The sequence below is a fragment of the Acinonyx jubatus genome, chromosome A3, assembly GCF_027475565.1.
Source record: "Acinonyx jubatus isolate Ajub_Pintada_27869175 chromosome A3, VMU_Ajub_asm_v1.0, whole genome shotgun sequence".
Taxonomy (NCBI): Eukaryota; Metazoa; Chordata; class Mammalia; order Carnivora; family Felidae; genus Acinonyx; species Acinonyx jubatus.
In genome coordinates, this window is record NC_069388.1 from 8,863,256 (window position 1) to 8,887,944 (window position 24,689).

General features: G+C 41.5%; 1 protein-coding gene across 2 annotated transcripts in view; it reads right to left on the reverse strand.

The window, feature by feature from the left end:
* Positions 1 to 20,153: 20,153 nt before the first annotated feature.
* The window catches only part of TSHZ2 (teashirt zinc finger homeobox 2), a 449,904-nt gene continuing 445,368 nt past the window's right edge, over positions 20,154 to 24,689 (reverse strand). For both annotated transcript variants that reach the window (XM_027046721.2, XM_027046718.2), the window contains exon 3: positions 20,154 to 20,364. In XM_027046721.2, coding sequence (XP_026902522.1) covers positions 20,363 to 20,364 — 2 coding nt within the window. In that variant the 3' untranslated portion in view covers positions 20,154 to 20,362. The remainder of the gene's footprint in view (positions 20,365 to 24,689) is intronic.

A 24,689-nucleotide genomic window follows, 5' to 3' on the forward strand; every position in this document is an offset into this window, starting at 1 on the left:
TATGACAGGGCCTTTGTTATTTGTGCCAAACGCACCTTCACCGGGTGCCCCCCGCACCATGGCCATGGGCCATGGCGCTGGGCACGAGCCCTACCCTCCGGCGTGGTGGCAGGCCAGCAGGCAGTATACGTTGTCGCAGGTGCACACATCGCAGGTGCAACAAGAGAGCAGGACTTTTCCTAGACTGGAGGTCAGAGAAGAAGGTAGGGTGAGAGCATGTGCAGAGATGCTGAGGCCAGACAGTGCCTGGAGGGTGCTGAAATTGAAGGGCCCCCCGTTTGAACGTGCCAGAGGAAGCGAGTGTCCCGGAATGGCAGGAGCCAGCCCAGGCAGGGTCTCAGGCCAGCTGAGGCCAATGGACTGATTCCAGGGCCATAGGGAGTCATTAAAGGCAATCAATCAAGGGATGGGGGCGGGCAGGCGTAGCTGAGGGCGCAAGAAACATCTCAGAACATCTTGTGTTTTCTCAAATTCTTTCCATTTCCTTCGGGCAGGAGGAGCTTAGTTCTGGAAACTGGGAAGCAGACCAAAGGGGGGACTGGATAACTCAGGGGCAGATGAGACATCAGTTCATATTTCAAAGATTTTTGCCTGTCACACTTGCTTTGGTGGAGAAATGTCTCTTCTCTGTTACTCATCCCACAGCTCTCCAGACTTCACCGCTGGCTCTTGGAAGTCCTGGGACACTTTCTGCTCACATCACAGAACTTAGGCCCAATGATTACTTTATGGTAACAAACCATCATTTTATAGGGCCTGCCCTTTGCCAAAACTCATGCTAGGAGCTTACAAGAGTGTGGCCTTCCCATATCACAAACTTGGATCTGAATTCCAGGTCCACCTTGTCAAGGGGTCTGTGCTTGGGGCAACTTGGGTCTTCTCAGCTGTAAAATGGGGTATGAGTCGGTACCTCCTGGGGTTGTTGGAGGATTGGGACGCTTCTCAGCATTACCTTTTACTCACTAGGTCAGCATCAATACATAGTATATGTTAGGGTATTAGCTAGGACTCATTCATGCATTCATTGATTCTCTCCACAAATATCATCCCGGACAGCTGTGATGTGTAAGCCATGATAGGCTGTCTTAGAAGTTGGGGATACAGTGGTGAATCTTCCTTCAGGAATCTACAATCTAGTGACAGTGTAACGAGGGTCAACAAATGCTTTTTGGGAAAGGCCAGATAGTAAATATTTTTGCTTTTGGGAGGCCCAAGAGACAATGGAGTGAAACCCATGTCGCCAACTTGAAAGGGTGCCTGTAGCCTTTTCATATTAGCTCCTTTCACTTCGTAATATGCATTTAAGATTCCTCCATACCCTTTCATGGCTTGCTAGCTTGTTTCTTTCTCGTGCTGAGTAATATTCAATTGTCCGGATGGACCACAGTTTCCACTTGCCTACTGAAGGACATCTTGGTTGCCTTCATGTTTTGGTAACCATGAGTAAAGCTGTTATAAACATCCATGTAGAGCTTTTTGTGTGGACAAAAGTGTTCAACTCCTTTGGAGTTGAAGCATGACTGCTCGATTGTATGGTATGGAGTATGTTTAGTTTTGTAAGAAACTGTCACACTGTCTTCCAAGATGGCTCTACGGTTTTGCATTCCCACCAGCAAAGTAGGAGAGTTTCTGTTGCCCCACACCCTCGCCAGCATCGTTGTTGTCAACGTTCCAGAACATTCTATAGTGTTGTCAACGTTCTGGCTATTCTAATAGTGTGTAGCGATGTCTCATTGTTGTTTAAATTTGCAATTCCCTGATAACTTGCCATCGGTATACCGTCTTTGGTTAAGTGTATGTTAAGGTCTTTGGCCCATTTTTAAAAATTGGGTTATTTGCTTTCTTATTGCTGAATTTTAAGAGTTCTTGTATATTTTGAGCAACAATCCTTCGCAAATACTTTCTCCCAGATTGTGACTCGTCTTCTAGTTCTCTTGATATTGTCTTCTGTAGTTTTTAATTTTAGTGAAGTCCAGTTTGTAACTGTAACGAAGTCCAGCTTATCAATTATTTCTATCATGGATCATGTCTTTGATGTTGTCTCTGAAAAGTCACCACCATACCCAAGGTCATTTAGATTTTTCCCCTACAATGCTTTCTAGGAATTTTATAATTTTGCATTTTACGTGTAGGCATATGATCCATCTTGGCTAGTTTTTAGGAAGCGTGTACCTTCTGTCTAGATTCACTTTTTTGCATGTGGACTTTTGGTTGTTCTCTTATTGAAGAGACTGTCTTTGTTCATTGCATTGCCTTTTCTTCATTGTCAAAGATCAGTTCACTATATGTACAAGGCTGTATTTCTGGGCTCTCTCTTCTGTTCTATTAATATATTTGTCTGTTCTTTCACACCGTCTTGATTACTGTGGCTTTAGAGCAAGTCTTGAAATTACATAGCCTCAGTCCTCCAACTTTGTTCTCCCTTAGGATTGTGTTGATTGTTCTGGGTCTTTTGCCCTCGACAGAAACTTTAGAATCAGTTTGTCAGTATCTATAAACTAACTTGGTGGGATTTTGACTGGGATTGCCTTGATTCTATAGACCAAGTTGGGAAGAAGTGACATCTTAAAATATTGAGTTTTCCCATCCATAAATATGGAATATCTCTCCATTTATTTAGTTTCTCTTTGATTTCATTTTATTTATTTGTGTAGTTATTTATTTAATTTAAATTTTAGTTAACATACAGTGAAATATTTGTTTCAGGATAATGAGCATTTCATAGTTTTCCTCAAGTAGATCTTGTACATATTTTGTTTTATGCACCTAAGTATTTCATTTTTGGGGGGTGCTAATGTAGGTGGTGTTGTGTTTCTAATTTCAAATTCCCCTTGTTTGGTGTTGGTGCATGGGAAAATCATTAACTTTTGCTTGTTAACCTTGGATCCTCCAACCTTGCTACAGTCACTTAGTCCAGGAGGTTTTTTTTGTCAGTTCTTTCAGGTTTTCTACATAGACAATCATGTCATCTGTAAACAATTATAGTTTGATGTCTTCCTTCACAATCTGTATACATTTTTTATTTCTGTTTCTTCTCTTATTGTATTAGCAAGGACTTTCAGAATGACATTGACAAGAGGTCATGAGAGGGGACATCCTTGCTTTGTACCTGCTCTTAGAGGGAAAGCTTCAAGTTTGTCACCACTAAGTATGATGTCAGCTGCAAGTTTTTGTAGATAGTCTTTATCAAATTGAGAAAATTCCCTTCTGTTCCTAGTTTACTGAGAGTGTTTATCATGAATGGGTGTTAGATTTTTTCAAGAGTTTTCTCTGCATCCGTTGGTATGAACATGTGCTTTTTCTTTTTTAGCTTGTTGACATTAATTAATTTTTGAATGTTGAACCAGCCTCCCATACCCAGGATAAATCCCATTTGGTCATGGTGTCCAATTCATTTTACGTATTTTTTGAACTCGATTTGCTAATATTTTACTGAGGATTTGTACATATATGTTTGTGAGATATATTGATCTATAGTTTTCTTTTCTTGTAATGTCTCTGTCTAGTATCAGTGTTAGGGTAATGTGGCCTCATAGAATGATAATGTTGGATTTTCTCTGCTTCCATTCTTTGAAAGAGATTGTAGAGAATTGGTATGATTTCTTCCTTAAATATTTGGTAGAATTCACCAGTCAATCCATCTGGGCTTCATACTTTCTGTTTTTGCAGGTTATTAATTATTGATTCAATTTCTTTTTTTTTTTTTAATTTTTTTTTTAACGTTTATTTATTTTTGAGATAGAGAGAGAGACAGAGCATGAATGGGGGAGGGTCAGAGAGAGGGAGACACAGAATCCGAAACAGGCTCCAGGCTCTGAGCTGTCAGCACAGAGCCTGACGCGGGGCTCGAACTCACGGACCGCGAGATCATGACCTGAGCCGAAGTCGGCCGCCCAACCGACTGAGCCACCCAGGCGCCCCTCAATTTCTGTAATAAATAGAGGTCTATTTAGATAATCTATTCTTGTGTGAGTCTTGGCAGATTGTGTCTTTCAAAAAATTGGTCCATTTCACTTAGGTTATCAAATTTGTGGGCATATAGTTGTTCATTGTATTACTTTATTATCCTTTTTATGTCCATGGGATCTGTAGCGATGTTTTCCCTTTTATTCTCATATAAGTAATTTGTGTCTTTTTTTTTTTCCTTGATAAGCTAGAGGCTTATCAATTTTATTGATCTTTTCGGCTTTTGGTTTCATTGATTTTCTCTGTTGATTTTCTGCTTTTAATTTCACTCATTTCTGCTTTAATTCTTACTACTTCTTCTGCTTACTTCATATTTAATTTATTTTTTTCCAGTTTTCTAAATTGGTAACTTAGGTTATTGATTTTAGATTTTTCTTCTTTTCTAAATTATTCATTCAATGCTATAAATTCCCTCTAAGCACTTCTTTCACTGCATCCCACAAATTTTGATAAGTTGTGTTTTCATTTTTATTTAGTCCAAAGTGTTTTAAAATTTCTCTTGTGATTTGTTTTTTGACCTATGTGTTATTTAGAAGTGTGTCGTTTAATCTGCACATATTTTGGGATTTTCTAGCAGTCTTTCTGTTACTGATTTCTTGCTTAATTCTATTTAATTTCTAGAGCAGGCATTGCAAGATTTCTATGCTTTTAAATTTGGTAAAATATATTTTATCTTCCAGAATGTGTCTATCTTGGCTAATGTTCTGTGTGAGTTTGAGAAACATATATATTCTGCTATTGTTGGATGAAGTAGTCTATAAAGGTCAACTGTGCTCAGTTGATTGATGGTGTTGTTGAGTTTGCCTATAGCAAATTCTTACTAATTTTCTGTCTGCTTGATCCTTCCATTTCTAAGAGAGAGTGTTGAAGTTTCCAGCTATAAAGGTGGATTCATCTATTAATCTATTTCTCCTTGCATTTCCATCAGTTTTATCTCATGAAGTTTGATGCTCTGTTGTGTGGTGCATATATGTTAAGAATTGTTGTGTTCTTAGAGAATTTAATCCTTTTATCATTATCCCTTCTTTATCCGTTATAACTTTCTTTACTTTACAGTCTGCTCTGTTTGAAATTATTACAACTACTCTCGATTTCTTTTGATTAATGTTAGCATGGTATATTTTTCTCCATCCACTTCTTTTTCTTTTTTAATTTTTATTTTTGAGAGAGAGAGAGACAACAGAGGGAGAGACAGAAAGAATCTTAAGCAGGTTCCATGCTCAGCACAGAGTCTGACTTGAGCTGAAATCAAGAGTCAGACGCTCGATGGACTGAGCCACCCAGGAGCCCCTCCACCCACTTCTTTTTAATCTATAGATGTCTTTATATTTGAAGTGGGTTTCTTACAAACAACATAGAGCTGGGTCATGCTTTTTAATTCACTCTGACAATGTCTTTTAATTGGTGTATTTAGACCATTGTCATGCAAAATGATTGTTGATAAGGTTGGATTAATATTCACCATATTTGTTACTGTTTTCTATTGGTTCTATTTTCCCAATTTTCATATTTTACTCTTTTCTGTCTTTTGTGGGCTTAACTGAGTATTTCGTATGACTCCATTTTCTGAACTTTCTCAGCACATCAGTCATTATTCTTTACTTTTCAAAATGATTGCCCTAGAGTTTGCAATATATATTTGCAAATAATCCAAATCCACTTTCAAGTAACACTATCCCACTTCATGAGTGGTGTGAATATCTTATAATAATGAGATAGCTATGATTCCTCCCTTTCATCCCTTGATCATTGTTATCATTCATTTTTCTCATATACAAACACACGTGTGTGTGTGTGTGTGTGTGTGTGATATGCACATAAGCATACAGAACCAAATATATTTTGAGTATTATTATTTTGAATAAATTTATCTGCTAAATCATTAAGAATAGGAAAAATAAAAGTTTTAATTTTACCTTCACTTATTCTCTCTTTGATATTCTTCCCTTCTTTATGTGGGTCTGAGTTTCTGACCTAGATTATTTTCCTTTTCCCTAAAGAACTTCTTTCAGCATTTCTTGCAAAGAATTCCTTCAAGTTTTGTTTGTCCGAGGACATTTTTATTCCTCCTTCACTCTGAAGGATAATTTATCATGGTACAGAATTCTAAGTTGGTGGTGTTTCGTTTTTTGTTTTTTTCTCTCAACACTTTAAATATTCCACTCTTCTTGACTGCATGGTTTTTGAAGGGAAGTTGGAAGCAATTCTTTGCTCACTTTGAGGTAAAGTGTTTTTTTCCTCCCGCTTCTTTCATTATTTTTTTTATACTTGCTTTTCTGTAGTTTGAAGATAATCTATCTAGTTTTTGTTTGTTCCGTTTTTGTTTTTTGGCATTTATCCTGTTTCGTAGACTTCCTGGATCTGTAATTTGGTGTCTGACATTAATTAGAGGAAATTCTCGGTCATGACAGTTTCAAATATTTTCTCTCTTCTTTTCTCTCTTTCTTCTTCTTCTTGTACTCCCATTACATGTGTGTTATGCCTTTTGTGGTTGTCTCACAGACCATAGATATTCCGTTTTGTTTTCTTTTTTTCAGTCTTTGTTTCTTTGCTTTTCAGTTTTTGAGGATTCTATTGGTATGTTCTCCAGCTCAGAGATTCTGTCCTCAGCCATGTTGAGTTTACTAATATGCCCATCAAAGACACTATTCATTTCCATTACAGTGTTTTGCCTTTTTTTTTTTTAAATCTGTAACATAATTCTTTCTTAGAATTCCCATCTCTCTCCTTATATCGCCCATGTATTCCTGCACGGTGTCTATATCCCTTAGCATATTAATCATGGTCTGGTAATTTTGATATCCTTGCTATATCTGGTTCTGATGGTCTATTCAAACTGCATTTTTTTTTTGCCTTTTGAGATGCTTATCATTTTTCCTTAATAGCCAGACATGATGTACTGGGTGAAAGGACCTATTGTAAATAGGACATTAGTAATGTGGTGGCGAGGTGTGGGGAGAGGGGACTGGTCTACAGTCCTACTATTAGGTGTCAGTGTTTTGGTGAACCTGTGCCTCTGGGCTGTGAACTTCACAAGAATTTCTCAGTCTGCCCCCATTCCCCCACCTTAGGTGGGTTAGGAAGGCTTGGGCAGCTTGGGGTTGGGTGTTTCTCTTCCTCAGGTCAGTTAGGTTCTGAGAATACCCCAGCAGGTTAGACTCTGGTTAACTAGTCTGTCTTGAGGGCAGGAGTTGTTAAGAAGAACAGAGTGCTCTGGTGTATTTTTATTTTTTATTATTTTAATTATTTTTGTGAATGTTTATTTATTTTTCAGAGAGAGAGAGCACAAGTGGGGGTGGGTCCGAGAGAGGGGGACAGAGGATCTGAAGCAGGCTCTGCACTGACAGCTGCAGGCCTGACGTGGGGCTTGAATTCACCAACCCTGAGATCATGACCTGAGCCGAAGTCTGACACTCAACAAACTGAGCCACCCAGGCATCACGTGGTGTATTTTTAAATGGTTCTTTTTGCTCCTTTCCTATGCAGAAAGCTCAAGACTTTTCTCTGATACTTACTGTGGGAATCTGGTCGAGCTCCTGGAGGTAAATCTCACAACATTGTGAGGGCCCCTCCATGGCTGGGTCCTCCTAGGGTTTTTAAGTGTCAGAGTTGTCGGCACTGAGCCTCCAGAAACTTCTTATTACAGTTTAGTTGTCCTGTCCCCACAGTGGTTCCCATGGTGGTTTCTGACCCGAGTCTCCTCTCTGTTAAACCTCTACTCCCTGTATTTGTGTCTGTTCCTTCAATCTTGGGGGTAGAGGTTTGCCCTGTGTCTTCTCTTCTCTTATGGATCCAAGCAGAATTGTTGATGTTTTCAGTCTGTTTAGCTTTTTGCTTGTTGGTAGGACAGAGGGTTGACTTCCAAGCTTTACATCCTGAATCAGCCTGTGGCTGCTTTTTTAAAACAAATTTTTGTGATTGTGTATTTTTCTACCACATAGGTGTACCATAATTCATTTAATTCCACCTAAGAACACTTAGGTTCTTTCCAATTTTTCACAATTATAACCAGTGTTATGATTGGACATTTTTATTAAATAAATCTCTGTATATCTTCACTTATTTTCAGAGGAAAACTCTCTAGAAGAGTAATTAACCCAAGGGCATGTACGTTTTTAGAGAAATTGACAAATACTGCTGAATCATTTTCCAGAAAGTTCTTATTCATTTTGCTCCCAGCAGCAATGTGTGTGGATGTCTTTTCCTTGAGCTCTCTCCAATAATGGAGACATTATGTTTTATTTTTGTCAGCTGACTAAGTGCAAATGATTTCTCCTTGTTTTAATATATGTCTCTTTGGTTATTACTGTTACTTGATATTGTATTAAGTGTTCATTGAAAATTTATATTTCTTTATTTGCATCTTATTGGCTCATGAATTTTGCCAAAATTTTTCTATATGGATATTTATTTATTTTCTTAGAGACATATAAACACTCTTTACATCATTAATTATGCTAAAACAATTAACCATGTATTAATTCAAATAATTCCCCCCCATTTGTGACTTTTCATTGTATATATGGTGTTTTTTTTTCTTGCTCCTAGAATTTTAGTTTCTATAATTTCTAAATTTTTTTTCCTTTAATGTTTATTTCTTTTTGAGAGACAGAGACAGAGCACGAGCAGGGGAGGGGCAGAGAGAGAGGGAGACACAGAATCTGAAGAAAGCTCCAGGCTCTGAGCTGTCAGCACAGCCAGAAACGGGGCTCGAACTCACGAACTGTGAGATCATGACCTGAGCTGAACTCGGATGCTCATCCGACTGAGCCACCCAGGCACCCTTATAATTTCTTATTTAGCATTTGTACCTGGAAATAACTTCCCTGCCTGATATCAGGTAAGTACTGACCTATATTTTCCTCTGGTTTTGGGATTTCACTTCTAGATTTAATTCTTTAATTCATCGGAAATATAATTTAATAAATATGAGATATTTAACTTAGTTGTTTTCCTGAGAAATTTGCCAATTGTACACCATTTTATTTGTTGTTAATGCACTTTTTAAAAATATTTATTTATTTTTGAGAGAGAGAGAGAGAGAGAGAGAGACAGAGCATGAGCAGGGGAGGGGCAGAGAGAGAAGGGGAGACGCAGAATCCGAAGCAGTCTCCAGGCCCTGAGCTGTCAGCACAGAGCCTGATGTGGGGCTCGAACCTATGAACCAGAGATCATGACCTGAGCCAAAGTTGGGTGCCCAATCGACTGAACCACCCACGCGCCCCTAATGCACTTTTTTTCTTTACAAATTAAAAATTCTACTCTTATAATATGCTGAATTCTTATTTAAATGTTTAATATATTCCTGGGAATTATTTTGTTTTTCACTGAGTTGTTTGTTCACCGTTGTGCCAGTAGGCATTTAAAAATTATTACAGCTTTACAGTATATTTTCATGCCTAATAGGTACATTCCTTCATCTTTTAGTTTTCCTACTCTATTATCTTCATTTGTTCTTTAATTTTGAAAAGGCAATACACACACTTAATAAAATCAATGGGGCTATATTGTTTTCATTTTGTCAAAATTTTCATTATTTTATTTTATTATTTAAGATTTTATTTTTAAGTAATCTCTACACCCAACATGGGGTTTGACCTCACAACCCCTAGGTCAAGAATCACATGCTCTACTGATTGAGCCAGCCAGGCGCCCCAGGACCGTGGTGGTTTCAAATGGCCAGTTTGTTGAGTATGCATTCAGATATGCACTGAGCAAGATGTATGACACATTGGATACATTTGGGACTGTCGAAGGACCTCAGTTCGTCCAGCCTGACCCCTCTTACCTTGGGAGCTGTGTCTTGCCTTTTTCAGGGCTTGCCTGTGTCTGGCTTCTGCACTTGGACTAGTGAGGTTCTGCCTTGAGTCCACTGGCTTTAGAGCAAGCACACTCACTTGCACTCCTGACTTCCTCCTTTCCTTGCTCCTCATGGAGACCATTCCAGATAAGTCAAGTGAAACTCATTGAGGCCCCTGGCAGTCCAGCAGGGTGGGATAGCTCAATAGCATGTTCCAAGATCTAGCAGATGACAGCCTTTGAGGCCAAAAAATCCTTAAGAAATGCTTCGCTGCCCTGGGGGTAGAATGAAAGGGGTAGATCTTGGAAGGTTCAGGCAATGAGTGGACAGGGGCAAGGGAGGCAGCATTTCAGAGATAGTGACTGGGGTGTCCCCAGATCTCCAGGAAAACAGCATTTATTTATTTAAGAAATATTTTTTGGACACCCACTGTTTGTGGGACTGGGCCACACCCAGGACTGGGAATATGTGAACAAGACACACGCTGATTTCTGCCCTCACGTGTGGCCTGTGAGGGAAACTGACCTCATGCATATGAACACAACAGGAGTACGTGATTGGGGCTCCCAAGTAAAAAGTGTTCCCGATGGGGGCTCAGGGAGCACCTTTCAGAGGATTCAGTATCAATGCTGATACACTGGGGATGTAAGGACACAGCGTGGTGTCTTTTAGGCACCGTTGGAAGGTAGTGTAGGGGGAGCTGGGCGCACAAGGGGGAAGATGGGGTCGGGGAGCCGGCAGGAGACGGATCGGGCAGCTCTGGGGAGGAGTTTGGATTTTATTCTGAGTGAGATGGGCTGTGACAGGAGCCTGCCCGTGTCCCTGGGCATCGGTCCTTCCCTGCCTGCCATTCATCTCTATTTCCAACTCCACCCACGTGACTCTGTGCCTTGGGGTGGTCTTTGGCCACTGAAGCCTACCTTTTCCAACCTTTGGGCTGGTTGGAAGTTCTGGGGAGTTGAGGCCCCCTGCCCCCTCCCCTTACCCTGCAGCGGCCCTGCACTAATAACTGAGCTAAGGTGGTGCATAAATACCCCAGTTCGCATCTCCGTAGGCAGAGTCACTGAGGAGATGTTCTGCCCTGGCTCCCAGAGTTCCCAGCGGGATTCGCGCCATTGCTCAGGGGGGTCATTGTTCTTAAGGCCCCTTTATCTTATTGACATCTTTTCATCTCCCGTTTCCCTTCCCCACTCCCCTCTTGGCGTCTCTTGGATTCATCTCCCATGTAAACTCTCCTCGCGTTTCGTCTTGAGGCCTGTTTCCGTAGGAAATCCTGGGTGTTGGAGGGTCTTGGGCGGGGGTCACCAAACTGTAGCCCATGGGCCAAATCCAGCCTGTTGCCTGTTTTTGTAAATAAAGTTTTATGGGAACACAGCTATGCCCATTTGGCTAACTATCGTCTATGGCTGCGTTTCACCATGTTAACTGAGTTGGGTTGTCGGGTCAGGGGCCACAGGGCTCACCAAGCCAAACCTATTTACTATCTGACCCTGCAAAGAAAAGGCGTGCCCGTCTTTGGTCTTGAGGAGCAGAATGGCGGGGTCCGTTTTATTTTATTAAGAGACTACTCCAGCTGCAGGGTAGAGTGCAGATTTGAGGACAGAGGGCTTAAGGACCAGTTAGAAGGCCAACACAGAAATCTAGGATGATTGCAAAGTGAACAAGACTTGAGTGGTATTTGGAAGTTAGAAACAGTGGGACCTTGGACAGAGGAAGGGAGAAGTTCAGGGATGTATCCTTGTGTACTTTTGGTTCTTCTAATGCTCCTTGAGAAATTACCTTTATGGTCAGTGTCACTTCTTCAGGAACCCTCCATGACTTCTCAGCTTGGTTGGGGGCCACCCCTGAGCCCCTGGCGTCCCCACCCGCATCCTGTCATAATGTTCTGTTCTTCTGTTGATCCGGCCTTAGATCACAGAGATAACACATAGATAACAGAGCCCGGATGCCTAACACCATTTGACTCTAGACTCTGCTCTCGTGACCATCATCACGACTATCGGTGTAACCCTCGGATGTAGCACCTAATAGGTGCCCAGTAAATAGTCACTGAGTGAAGGAAGACCAAGAACCCTTTGGTTTGCTCCAGACTGCTTATCCTGACACCCTGCCTTCGCTGCTTCCCCTCTCCCCACCTGTCTTGCTTCTCTCGCTGGGCTCTCATAGTTTACGGCTCAGACATGGGGCCATGGCAATGAAGTGGAGCTAACAGGTGATAGGATAGTCATCATAATTTAATGAGCACGCGTCTCGTGTAGCCACACGATACGGAGGCCGCGAGCTGGCTGTGCACAGGCAGCAAATCATTTCTGGTGGGGCATCGGCATCTGCTTGGGCAGCTCGTGTGTGAAACATGTTCCAATTCTCCCAGGACATTAAAGGAAATGGAGGGAGGACATAGGGAAACTGAGTGTTAAGCAGGGCTATCGCTCTGAGGTAGAGAAGGCCGGGCCATCTCAATCATGTCTGCCTTCTGCCTTCATCCTTGAATTTGTGAGACAGCCACCCACTGCCTCCGTTGAGATTACATCATAAATTACACAGGCACAAGCTGACCGGATTTGAGAGCGTGCGAAGGCAGCCGAGAAACCAAGCAAGGGTGCTGGCATTTGTGAAAGAAAAAAAAATAAATAAAAAAAAATCTGTTGGGGATGAGGGTAGATGTTGGAAGCAGGTCAGTAGGTGTAAGCAAGAGAGAGGCCCAATGATTTCCTCGCTTGGCCTCTCCGGGGGTCAGTGCCGTTCCTCCACTGCCTCCTTTCCCTCTCCCTTGCCTCTCTCCTCTCTTGCCATCTTGAAAAAACACACATAGGCAGAAATCAATCCATCAAATGTCATTACAGATTTATTAAGCCTGATGTAGAAAGACATTTAACAGTAACATCTTCGCAACGCATAAAAAGAGCACTTCTATTCAGTCTTGTGCTTTGAAAATCTAAATATATTTTTATCATATAAATAATTCTTTTCATGTTTTAAGTGCATCTGTGTGGTTTTTTTTTTCTTTCTTTCTCTTCTTCTCTCTTTTACTTTTCATGTCTCAATTGGCCAAAGCGGAAGTCGGCATTGATGGAAACGGAGCCATTTGCCAAAAGCTAATGGTGGTGAGAGGCATGTCTGTGTGTTCCACCGTTATCAGCTGGGTGTCACAAAGGTGGTTCAATATCCGCAGCATTAGAATGAGGGACAGCCTCCAGCAAAATCATAATGGAACACACCCAAGTACTCAATGTTGGCCATTGGGTTTCCTGATGCAAATTACGGTAAGGTTTCAGATGGGAAACAGTCTATTTTCCACTGCTGAGTGGGAAAAAAAAAAACAAAAAAAGACATCCGTTTTCTCCCAAAGGAAAGAGTGATGTGTAAAAATGTAAATAATACGCTTATAGAAACCTTTCTGATGGAAATGAGGGGCTCCATATAGCCTTGGCGAGGACGTCATTATTTTTTTCAGAATAGCTAAAAAAAGTAGCATCTATTATTTAGGGCTTTAATTACAGTTCTCAAAGTAGAATGATTTTCTTAAAAAAAAACCCCAACTCTTAAGATGTAAAAAATAATGGCTTTTGCGACATAATTTAAGGGTTTTCTTCATCTCCACCATCAGAATTTATTTCTAGTGGTAAAACTGTATTAAAAAAATCTCTCCTCGTAGAGATAATTTCAATGCCGCAGCATCGTACACAGGCATACATCTTAAGTGCACCCGAACGAAGTCATTTTTATTCAGCGAGGGGCTGATCTGAATGTTCCTTCTGACCTGGTTTAAGTTATATGTGATATCAAGACCAGATTGTTTATAATTAGGAGAGAGGACAGGAGGGTGGCACCAAGGGACAAAGGCAGGAGCACCTTTTCTGAAAATCCCTGCATTGTTTTTTTTTTGTTTTTTTTCCAAGCTTTTGGAAAGCCATCATTTCCAGCTGGGTTGTTTGTCTTTGGGCAGTGACAACTTGGCCGAGCCTTTGGAAATTTGCAAATAGTGACTGCATTGAGTCCTAGCATTCAGGATGATGGGGAGTAGTCAGCCAAGGGCCAGCCAAGGGAAGCATTTTCGAGATCCTGGAGAAGTGGGCACGGATTCCTGCCTATCTGTGATGAATCTGTTTGGCCACAGGGTGGTATAATTTTCCTAGCAGAAAACTTTTTTTTTTTTTTTTCATTGCAAGGACAATTTATAATCATCAAGAACAAGTGAAACATGGGGAAGGCTTATGTTCCCAGCCATCCAAGCTGCATTGTACATGGGGAAAACAGCCTGGCTTTTCCTCCTAATATACAGGCAAATGTATTATATACAGCATGCAGGCGTTAGAAAATTAGTGCATTTGCACAGAAACATTCTACAGGTATGGTTGTAGTCATTTTTCTTTGAAAATGACTAGTCTGCTTTCCTAATATAAAAACGTGTTTGCCTTTCCTCGCTGGCAAATAAACACTTTCCTTCAGAGCAAGGATGAATGTGATTCTCCCAACTCACTCTGCTTTAGAGTCCCACTGCCTTTTCTAAAAAAAACCAAAAACAAAACCCCCCAAACCCCAAAAAAGCCCCAAAAACAAAAACACAAACACAAAACAAAACAAAAGAAAAACAACCTAGAATTCACACAACAGGACAAATGTGTTGGAAACATGGTTGATACCAAATTCCTTAAAAAGCGATCTGGGTTCCGCAGTGTAAGAGCTGGTTGGCCATTAAAAAGACTGTACGGATCCACTACCTTCTGGAGCTTTAAGGGGGTTGGAAGTTTATGATTCATGCTGACGGTGCCTGGCTTTTAGGAATCGAAGTCAGGAGACATCAGGCGGATATGAGTATATTAGAGACCAAAAAGGATAGCGGGTCTCGAGATATCGTGACATTTAAGAACCCTGAGCCAAATGAGAATTGTTTCGTGTGTCAGCTTTTCTGGACTTACACTGCGTTCTGAATCTGCAGTGCTCGAAGCCAAAATATTGTATTGCAAAACCGGAATGTTCCTGTCATATTTAGCCCCAGTGCAGGACGGGAACGGTTTTTCCTTCTTCTCCGCAAACCGGTTGAACTTTGTGTATTTAAAAAATATACGAACACATTTGTAATTCCTGAATGTTATATGGGTCATTTAAAAAGTGAAAATGTTCCTGTACAAAGTCTCCACGTTTGCGACATAATCGTATGATTGTGCAAGTTCTGTAACTATAAGCCTCTGCCTGGGGACGGATACCCAAACACAGGTTTCAGGTTCAAGATAATTCAGTGAACACACTGAAATTCATTTTCTGGAGGGGTTGAAGGGAGTGGTAGGTTTTTTTCTTTTTTTAAGTAATGCATTTGTTCGAGTTTTTCAACTTCTCTTGGGGGTTTTCACAAAAGAGTTATTATTTGTACTTCCAGAAGCGCTTTTAAGCAAATAAACATTGTAGAAAGGGCTGTGAGGATTTAATCTGTCTTTTTCAAACAGATCGTTTGTTAAAAGGCCTTAATGATTATCATATGGCTATTGGTAAAGTCATTTGTGTGCTGAAAGGTTGCAGATCAAGGTGCCTTTCCTTGGAAGAGCCATTTTACTTGGAATATATTTTTCCAAAGGAAATGGACAGAGCCCTGTTGCAGAAATAGCATTCCACCTGGTACTAGCATTTTAAAACAGTCCTATTCTAATCCATAAAACATTTCTAGTTTTCCCTGAAGCCTTGGGCTGCCTTGCGCATGAATAATTTTTGGAGAAACACCCACGCCCGTTAGCCCATTGTTCGTAACTATTGGAAGAAGATTAACCAGAGCCTGGAAATTGTATATCTGCGTATGCCTCTGAATCTGTCACAGGAAACCAAAGGAGATAAGTGGCTTTTACTTTGGATGAAGAGGTAAAATTCCCCTGTAGAAATTCTAAAGATGATTCACAAGTTTCAAAATGTTTAATCCTTCCCTACAATGGAAACATGTATCTCTGTCTGGGGGGATGGAAATTTGTATCTCGTTCTCCTGCTCAATCTTTGTCTAAAAGCATTTCATGGATATTTTGAGAAAGTGCCACATATAGGAAGGGAGAAAATGAAATTAGCATTTTAACATCTCACCGGGGAAAAAAATAAACCGAAAGTTCAGTTGTGATTTTTTTTTTTTTTCTTCCTGGCCTAATGCTTGTTCCAAATAGATACCACTTTATTACTCTTTAGAATGGCATGTGCATGTGTGTGTTTAAAGCCTTCGAGATTTCTTATTTACTTATTTATTTATTTATTTTATATTTATTTAAAAAATTTTTTTTAATGTTTATTTATTTTTGAGAGAGAAAGACAGAGCCCGAACAGGGAAGGGGCAGAGAGAGAGGGAGACACAGAATCCGAAGCAGGCTCCAGGCTCCCAGCTGTCGGCACAGAGCCCGACGCAGGGCTCGAACTCATGAACCGTGAGATCATGACCTGAGCCGAAGTCGGACGCTCAACCCACTGAGCCCCCCGGGGCGCCCCTATGTATTTATTTTTTTAATTGAAATTCAAATTAACATACAGTGTGGTATTGGTTTCGGGAGTAGAATTTAGTGATTTCATCACGATCATTATCACTATAGCTTTCATCCACACACTTTTATGCCTGTAGAGAGTAGAGGATAATGTGAAAATGACACTTCTAATTTTTTTTTTTAGACAAAAACATTTAACAAGGTTAAAAAATGAAACCCAGTGAAAAAGATTGGAACACAGTCAGATAACCGGTGAGGTGACAGATGGAAAAACAACAGAATGCATGCCCCTTTGAGGGCCTTGTAATCTTTGGATTTAGTGTGAAAAGTTTCAGAAAATCATAGACTTTTACTGTGTCACTGTCTGTAGACCCTGGAGAAATAACAGTGAATTCATGTATATGTACATCTCCTCACTGCTTACCCAGAGTTACATAAATGCTTCCCAAAGATGTCATTTCATTAGTTTGTTTTCTGCATTTCAACTAAGTTCAGCGGCTTGTGCCTGGGACATTAATGATGCAAAACTCAACCAAGCAGGCACATTGTGGCGGGGCAGGGCGGGGGGGCCGGTGGTGAGTTTTCAGAAATCTACTTGTGACCTTAGAGAAATTCTGTGGGGACTGTCTGGGCTATCCAATATATTCTGTGATTATATTCTACATTTAGGCCTTGACCTATTTTTAAGCTATTTCCTTTCTGTATGCTTTTCAGAAGGAGAATGCCCCTTTCTGAAATATTGTTGTTTTGAAAACCAGGAATAAAACACAAATGACAGAGGGGTTGGACCCTCTCCGAGCTCTTCTTCGAGGCGTCTGGTATCAGCTCCCCCTGTCAGAAGCCGTGATAAGCACAGGAGGACTAGGACGTTGTGTGCGTTTTTAACTGCCGTATTCCATAGCACCTCGAACAGTGTCGTGCACACGGCAGGTGCTCCCTAAAATTTGTGGAATGAATTTGCCGAAACAACTGTGCTTCCCAATCTGCCTTGTGCCCCCGGTGCTTTGTAACATGGTGTAGATTTGGTGAATTTGCTGAACTATGAAATGGGGCCAAATACATAAGACTCAAGGATTTATACACACTCTTTTCCAATGGACATTTCAGTTTGCAGCTGGTTGGTGGTCTTAGCTAGAAGGAGGGATGGGGAAGGAAAGGCAGGTTCTCACCCTCACTGATCCCCGGGGTTGGTGTCGGAATGGAGATACTCGAGTGTAAATCGCATATTTGCACGTCATGTGCCTTTCCAGTTCTAAAGTTCCATTATATCAGCACTGCGTTTATTCAGAGAGAGGAAGAGAGTGGTCTGAAAACAGATACAAACATTCTTCTGAGCTCATGTTAGTGTTTCCCTCCAGAAAGAAGTTTCTAGAAGCCTCACAGGGCTTGCTTGCCAAATGAAAGACAGGCCTGGTCTCTAGAAATATCCTGAGAGCTGTGTTTATCTCACAGCGAGAGCCCAGATCTTGTTTCCTAAGGAGAACGTTGGCAGCTGTCCCTCAGCAGTGACATTTACAGTTACCAAGTGACAATTCATGAATCTTACCAAATTTATCAATATTTTTGTCTCTCACCTTCCCACCACCGCCCCCCCCCCCCCGAGAAATTGCGCTAACGAAACCATATAAATTAGATGTCGAAGCAGATGATTTATTTTTTCTTTCTTAGAAGGGAAACAATTTCCACGGAGTTGAGAGTTGTATTGTCCCCGCCCCCCCTCGTTGGAACAAGAGCTCAAGAATCTGCTTCTGAAGGGGTAGCAGCGGGATCTGGATTACGTAACTTGATCCAATAACCCTGGGTTGGAGCAGGCGATTTTTAACAGCTTCAGGAGCCCCAATGCTAATGCACTGATTTTCCTTTAATAGAATTTTGTTGTCGAAGGACAGTGCTCAGTAGAGCCCACCCTTCGATCTTAACCCATGCGAAGACTGTTCCTTTCCAGTTGAGCTCCATTCATTTCTGGTTGAATAGGTCGAGCAAAGACAGACCTCGCTGTTCTCAATTCACTTTATGATCCTCCCATCATAAAAAATAATATCAGCACCTTGCTTTTCATGTCAGAACTACATTTGAGCCGCTATTCCCTGTGCCCATGAGTAAATCCCATAAAAGCCGCCCCGTTTGCTATTTTTTCTTGTGGGTGATTGATTGATGGATGAGTACTGACACTCCAATGAAGCTATTTCGACTGCCATCTCAATCCGATGATGTGAGGGGTATATTTTCTGTCCATGCCTCATTACTTCAGAATGACATTCCTGGAACTTCATTTACTTTTTCCCTCCTTCCCCGAAGCGCCATATTTTTTCCCATCTAGGTTATGCATGCCATAAAATAAGCAATTTGCTATTATATGTGGCATAAGGGCAACACTTTCCCTAGGAGGTAAATAAGAAGCTTTTTTTTTTTTTTAAATCCCAATGTTGAATTTAGGGATCATGTCAAAATTTCCAAAGCAATTTCAACAGGCGGCTTCCAGGAGAAATGGTGAAGAAGACATTTGGTTTCGTTTTGTTGGTGTTGAGCTTTTTTTGTGGGTGATAACCTTGGTAATTAAAGCAACAACAACAAGAAGGAAATTGGTTTTTGTTTGTTTGTTTCAGAATCATCTAGTTCCTAGTGTTGTACCTAGAATAGCTTAAATATTTCGCCTATAGCTGAGTAGCAGTTTATAACACAATCCAGACTTCATTTGTCCTTTGAGAATAAGGAGATTCATTGTTTAAATGCAGTGATAGATTTTTCTATTTATAGATTGCTTTCAGTTGTATAGAAAATGCTCAACTAGAGTAAACACATCTACCCCTGAATTTCCAAACTGTGCACTAGGTATGCAAGACTTTTAATATTAAAACATGCTTAGCTTTTCCAAGTTGACTTAGGACCTGATTTTAATCTGTGTAATACAGTATTCCCGTTAATAATAATGTATAATTAAGACATCCGTTAAAAATCCATAACGTTAATTTAATGGAGAAAATCTAATACAGCTCTATTGGAATTTTTACGTTAAATTAACTTTAACGGGCTTTTAATGGATGTCTTAATTAGATCTCATTATTAACGGGAATATTCCGCAAATTAAAATTGGGCCCTCAAAGTTTTAATGAAAAAAGTTGCAGGAACACATTTAAAATGGACACCTTATTTCGTGCTTTCTGTTGCCGTTCGGGCTCAGCTGTGTTTCCAAGTCCATAAACAACAGGTTCTGCGGAAAGAGATCACCAGGAAGGACAAGCTGCTGCACTTTCCACCCTGCAGCCATCTCACCTTCTTGCTTTCGTCCAGATCCTGCATTTCACCAACTTCCCCAGCGCTGCCAGCTTGCAGGTCTCGTGCGCGCACTTGAAACCGTGTGTTTGTAACCGACGAAGACACGATGAGAAAAGGATGCCCGCCTCTGCTTGGGAAAGAGTCTTTGGCAGCAACACGGTTAAGCCCAACTGTTGGAACAACTTTCACAGAAGATGAACATTGTTCGGAGGTTTTCTTGGCTCCAAGTCTGGTCTAACTTAATAATTCTTCCACTTGGCGGTGATTCATGGCTCCCCGGTGCAGGGGCAGGACTGGGCAATCCAGGTGCAACCGTAATTGTTGCTCTGAACAGAAACATTTCCTTTAGACAAACGTTCCCAGAGGGGTTATAAATAGGAAATGGACATTACGGTGAAAAGTAAGCGTCCAAGGGTCTGCATCTCGTGCAGCTCGCTTGGACGTTGAACTATGAAGACTGCTACCCCCCTCCCCCCCCCCCGCCCTTTCCTGCCAAGTGTTTCAGACCGACGAAATAAGCACATCAGTGTTCTCAGTCATTATTTTTCTTCAGTGGCACTTGGTTTTCTCGTGACAGTGGAAAGGGGACCGTGGAGAGGAGACTGCCTCATTGCAGTTTATCAATGAAAATCGAATATCGTCCATAAGCAGAGAAGTGGAAATCAATACTTCATTACCAAATTGTTAGTAAGAATGAAGAGGGATGGCTGGGGTGATATATATATAGATAGATATATATATATATATATTTTTTTTTTTTTGGCGGTCTTCTCAGAGCAGGGTGTCAGGAGGAGTTCAATGTCAGAAGCAGGTGGTAGACGGATTCAGTGTGAGGCGATCCAGGCTGGAAAAGTTGAAACTAAGGCATTTGTCCTGTAATGGGAGTCAGAACAACAGAAAAAGATACATTATTTTCTGAGGAATAGCTCAGCGGTGGCAGTTCAGGGGGAAACACCTCTAACGTATAATGTATGGAAGAGATATTTATACATTCATGTTCATAACAGCACTATTCACAACAGCCAGAAGGAGGAAGCGACCCAAATATCCACTGACAGACAAATGATAAACAAAATGTGGTCCATATACGTACAATGGGACATTATTCGGTCTTAAAAGGGAAGGAAATTCTGATGCGTTCTGACAACATGGATGAACCTCGAGGACATTGTGTTAAGAGAAAAGAAGGCAGTCGTAAGACACTGTATGACTTCCCTTCCAGGAGGTACCTAGAATAGTCCAACTTAAAGAAACACAAAACAGGACTGGTCGTGGCCAGAGGCTGGGGGCTGGGCAATCATTGTCTAATGTGTAGAGTTTCAACCTTGCAAGATGAAACCAGTTCTGGAGGTGAACAGGAGTGCACAACAATGTGAATGTACGTAATGCCACTGAACTGCGTGCCTGAAAATGGTTAGGATGGTGAATTTTATGTTTAGCGTGTCTTTCCAAAATTGAAACCTATAGTGTATGACTTTGCCGCTATAAAGCATTCTGAAAAAGAAAAAAAAAATTCACCTATGGCCCCACCACCCAGACAAGGCTCCTGTTCACATTTGGCTGTATTTCCTTCTAGTTTTCTTTCTCCATGCATTTTTGTTAAGTGTTCACAGTCGTAAGTACCTGCTATGTAATGTTCTTCTCTGATTTCCATCAGCCTCCACAACTTGGAGGCCTCGTTGTAAATAGCTACACGAGTTCTGCCACCTATATTATCGGAATTTACTAAAACATTCTCATGAGGTTGGACGTTGCATTTGCTTCCAGTTGGTATTCAATAGTAGGTAACGCTGTGATAAACATCTTTGTGTTTAAAGCCTTGCAGTCTGCTGGGATATATTCATAGGTTTAAATTGCCAAAGGTGAAGTTCCCGAGTCAAGAGATAGGAACATTGTTGTGGTTGGGGAAGTGTGACTTAAAAGTGTGCTTTGCTACAGGAGATTAACTGGGAGAATTTTTTTTTTCAGATATGCGCTACTTGGATTACTGTAAGAATGCATATAATTTCCATTAGCCCAATGTGGATGGCACTCCTTGTCTACATCTTATGATTTACTGGTTTTGCCCATTTCAGTGAGGAAAAACACCTTGGACTTAGATACAAGTATTTTTTTGGAAAAGGAAAACCTCCAAGTTTCTAGTAGAAGAATAAAGACAAGTTGAAAATTGTTGGCATTTGATGTGTGTAAAGAAATTATCCACAAAATAACCACAACGGGCATTATAAGCGATCCTTGGTATATATACTTATAGTATATATAGTTACTATATACCTACCAAATGCCGGATACTTTACCCATATTACCACTAACACTTGAAATCATCCCATTTTAAAAACCAGAGAGAAAGGTCTCAAGGAGGCTTGTGACTTGTCCAAAGTCACGCAGCTAATAAAAAGCAGAGGATGGCTTTAACTTTGGGTCTTTCATTTGGAAGCTACTATGGTCAGTTCACCGCCCCCCCCCCCCCCCCCCCACCCCGCGTGCCCCCATCTAGATTACAAATGGTCACGGTCAGTGGAGGGAGTCCTTTCCCTTTGACACTTTGTTTGCATCTCAGAGACCAAGTAGTCTTCCTTCTGACGTGGTTGGAACCCCCTGGCAGATCCGGAGACTTAAGGAGGATGGTCACGCGGTCGGAGGAGAGTGATGATGGATCAAAGAAAGAGGAAGAGACAGCCGATCTTAAGGGGTGAAAGTGCCTTCCACTGTGAGGCAGGATGAAGCCTCGGGTGGAGGGTTCACATGCACTCTATTTGAGGCCCCCGTCTCTCCTCCCTGACATGACATAAACGTGACACTGGTTTTAGAGAGCCTTGTTTCACTTGGCACTTCCTCGAACCTGCTCGAGATTTGATCAACACCCTGACTTCTCTGGCTGGGTTTCTCTTAGGGCAGAGTTTGCTCTGGGAAGGGGAGCAAGGAGAAGGAAAAAGTTCTTATATTATATTATAGACCCCCTTCTTGGAAATTCATAATACACATTAGCACATTAAAGGTTCTGAGAAGTCCTGCCACCAAAAACCAACCCAACGAAACACAACGTGTCTTTAGTTAACCCAGTGCCGCCCAGATTTGTTTGATGACTCTTTCCTTCCCCACAAAACTCTCACAGATAGGCTCGAGTGTTATTTTCCTGGAAAATAGCTTCATCATAGCTTGTGTAAAAGCAAAGAAGTCGCTCAGCTCCTAGGATCTCAGTCCTGACCTCATTATTGACTTTCTGTGGTTCTTTGCTCAGGTCCCTTGGCTCTTTGGGGGCCTCAGCATGAAAGGAGCCTGTTGTAGTGATAACTTGACATTCCCTGCGTTCCTTCTATGCTACCCACGCTAAGCCCATGCCTCCCCACACGTCAGCGTCATGATGCTGCAATGTGGGAGGGAATACGTGTCTATACTTAACAGCCTGTGAGATGGAAATTTAGAGAGGTGAAACCGTTCGGCCTGCGGTCACCTGGCTGGTAGGTGGGAGAAAAGATACTCAGGTTCAGGGTTGTCTGGGCTCTTAAACCATACGGTCTGGGGTGATGTGGTAATGTCATAAAGTGTTAAACACTAACATTATTAATAATTCAGAGGCATTTCTCCAAGAGTTTATCTGTACAGTTAGTTACTGAGTTGAATTCTAGACACGAGCGTCTTCTATTTAAACCTGACACTGATGTTATTTCTACCCGACAGATCTACTTCCATTCCACCACGATGGACTGAAGTGATGGATTCTTCTGGAAGGTCAGTGTTCCTGTCCTAAAAGAGAATGGTAAAGAAGAGAACTGAATCTCGGGCCACTTTGGGACGATGTATCTTTTCTTACGATTTCTTATCTTAGAAGAAGGAGAAGCACTTTACTTTTCTGTAAGTCTAAAGATGAGACCCGGCCAGAAAATCAACGCTGGAAAATGCAGGGAATGAGAGCTACTGGTTTTACTTCTCACTGTTCAGAATGAGGTGTGTAGAATAATTTCGCTTGCATTTCCGCTGGTTGTTGAGGGCACGCTTTGCGGCTGCGGGTCCCCCCCCCCCCAATACGTGAAGCTACTACTATAAAAATAAAACAGAAATAAATAAAATTTTTAATTACATATCTAAAAAGTCATTGGCAGTGTTCATTAAGGAGAGTTTGTGAGGGAGAGCCAGGCAAAGAGATGTAATTATTTTTGTATTAATTACACAGCCACCAACAGATGGGTAGAATTATATCTACTTTAATTTGGCCATGCTACGATTTTTAATCCCTCTGGCAAATCATTTTGGTTGGCCTTCCTTTCCACGCCCTCGCTCAGGCCTGCCTCTCTCTTTCTCTAGTTTGTCCCGTTCTTCTCCGAGCGGCACTGTTGTCCCTGGGGTGACTCTCGTGGTTGCAACAGCGCTGGGCACAGCACCAGCGTTTCATGGTTAGGGCTGGGAATGCTAGACATCTTGCAATGTGTGGGACAGCTTCTGTCAAGGTGATGGACTCCCTCATCCTGCACCATTTTTGAAAATCTCTCTGTAGAGTGAGGTTTCTCAACCTTGCACTGTTGATATTTTGGGCTAGAAAATCGTTTCTTTTCAATATTTATTTCTGTACTTGAAATATTTATTTTAGAGAGAGAGAGACAGAAAGAGAGAGAGCACAAGCGGGGGAGGAGCAGAGAAAGAGGGGGACACAGAATCCAAAGCGGGTTCCAGGCTCTGAGCTGTCAGTGCAGAACCCGATGCTGGGCTCGAACTCAAGAACCATGAGACCATGACCCGAGCTGAAGTCGAACGCTCAACCGACTGAGCCACCCAGGTGCCTCTGGGCTGGATAATTCTTTGTTGTGGAAGACTGTCCCTTGCTTTGTAGGGTTTTTAGCATTATCTCTGACCGTTACCCACCAGATTCCAGGAGCAGTCCCCTCACCTTTGAGCTGTGACAGCCCAAAATATCCCCGGACGTTGCCAAATGTCCCCGAGGCAGAGGGCAACATTATCTAACACAGCGGTTCAGAACCACTGACATAGTGGCAAACGTTTTGTAATTTTTTGAGCCTAGAACCGAATTCCATTTCACATATAAACACAAAGTCTTTTGTGCAGAGTTTCAGAGACACTGCATTGTCCAGAAATAAAGCCGGCTTGCAAACAAAGAGAAACTGGCTTGTTTTCTTTGGAATTTTCACGGGAGTTATTTGCCGTTTAAAAAAATTAAGTCACCTCTGGCGTTGCCACTGGGG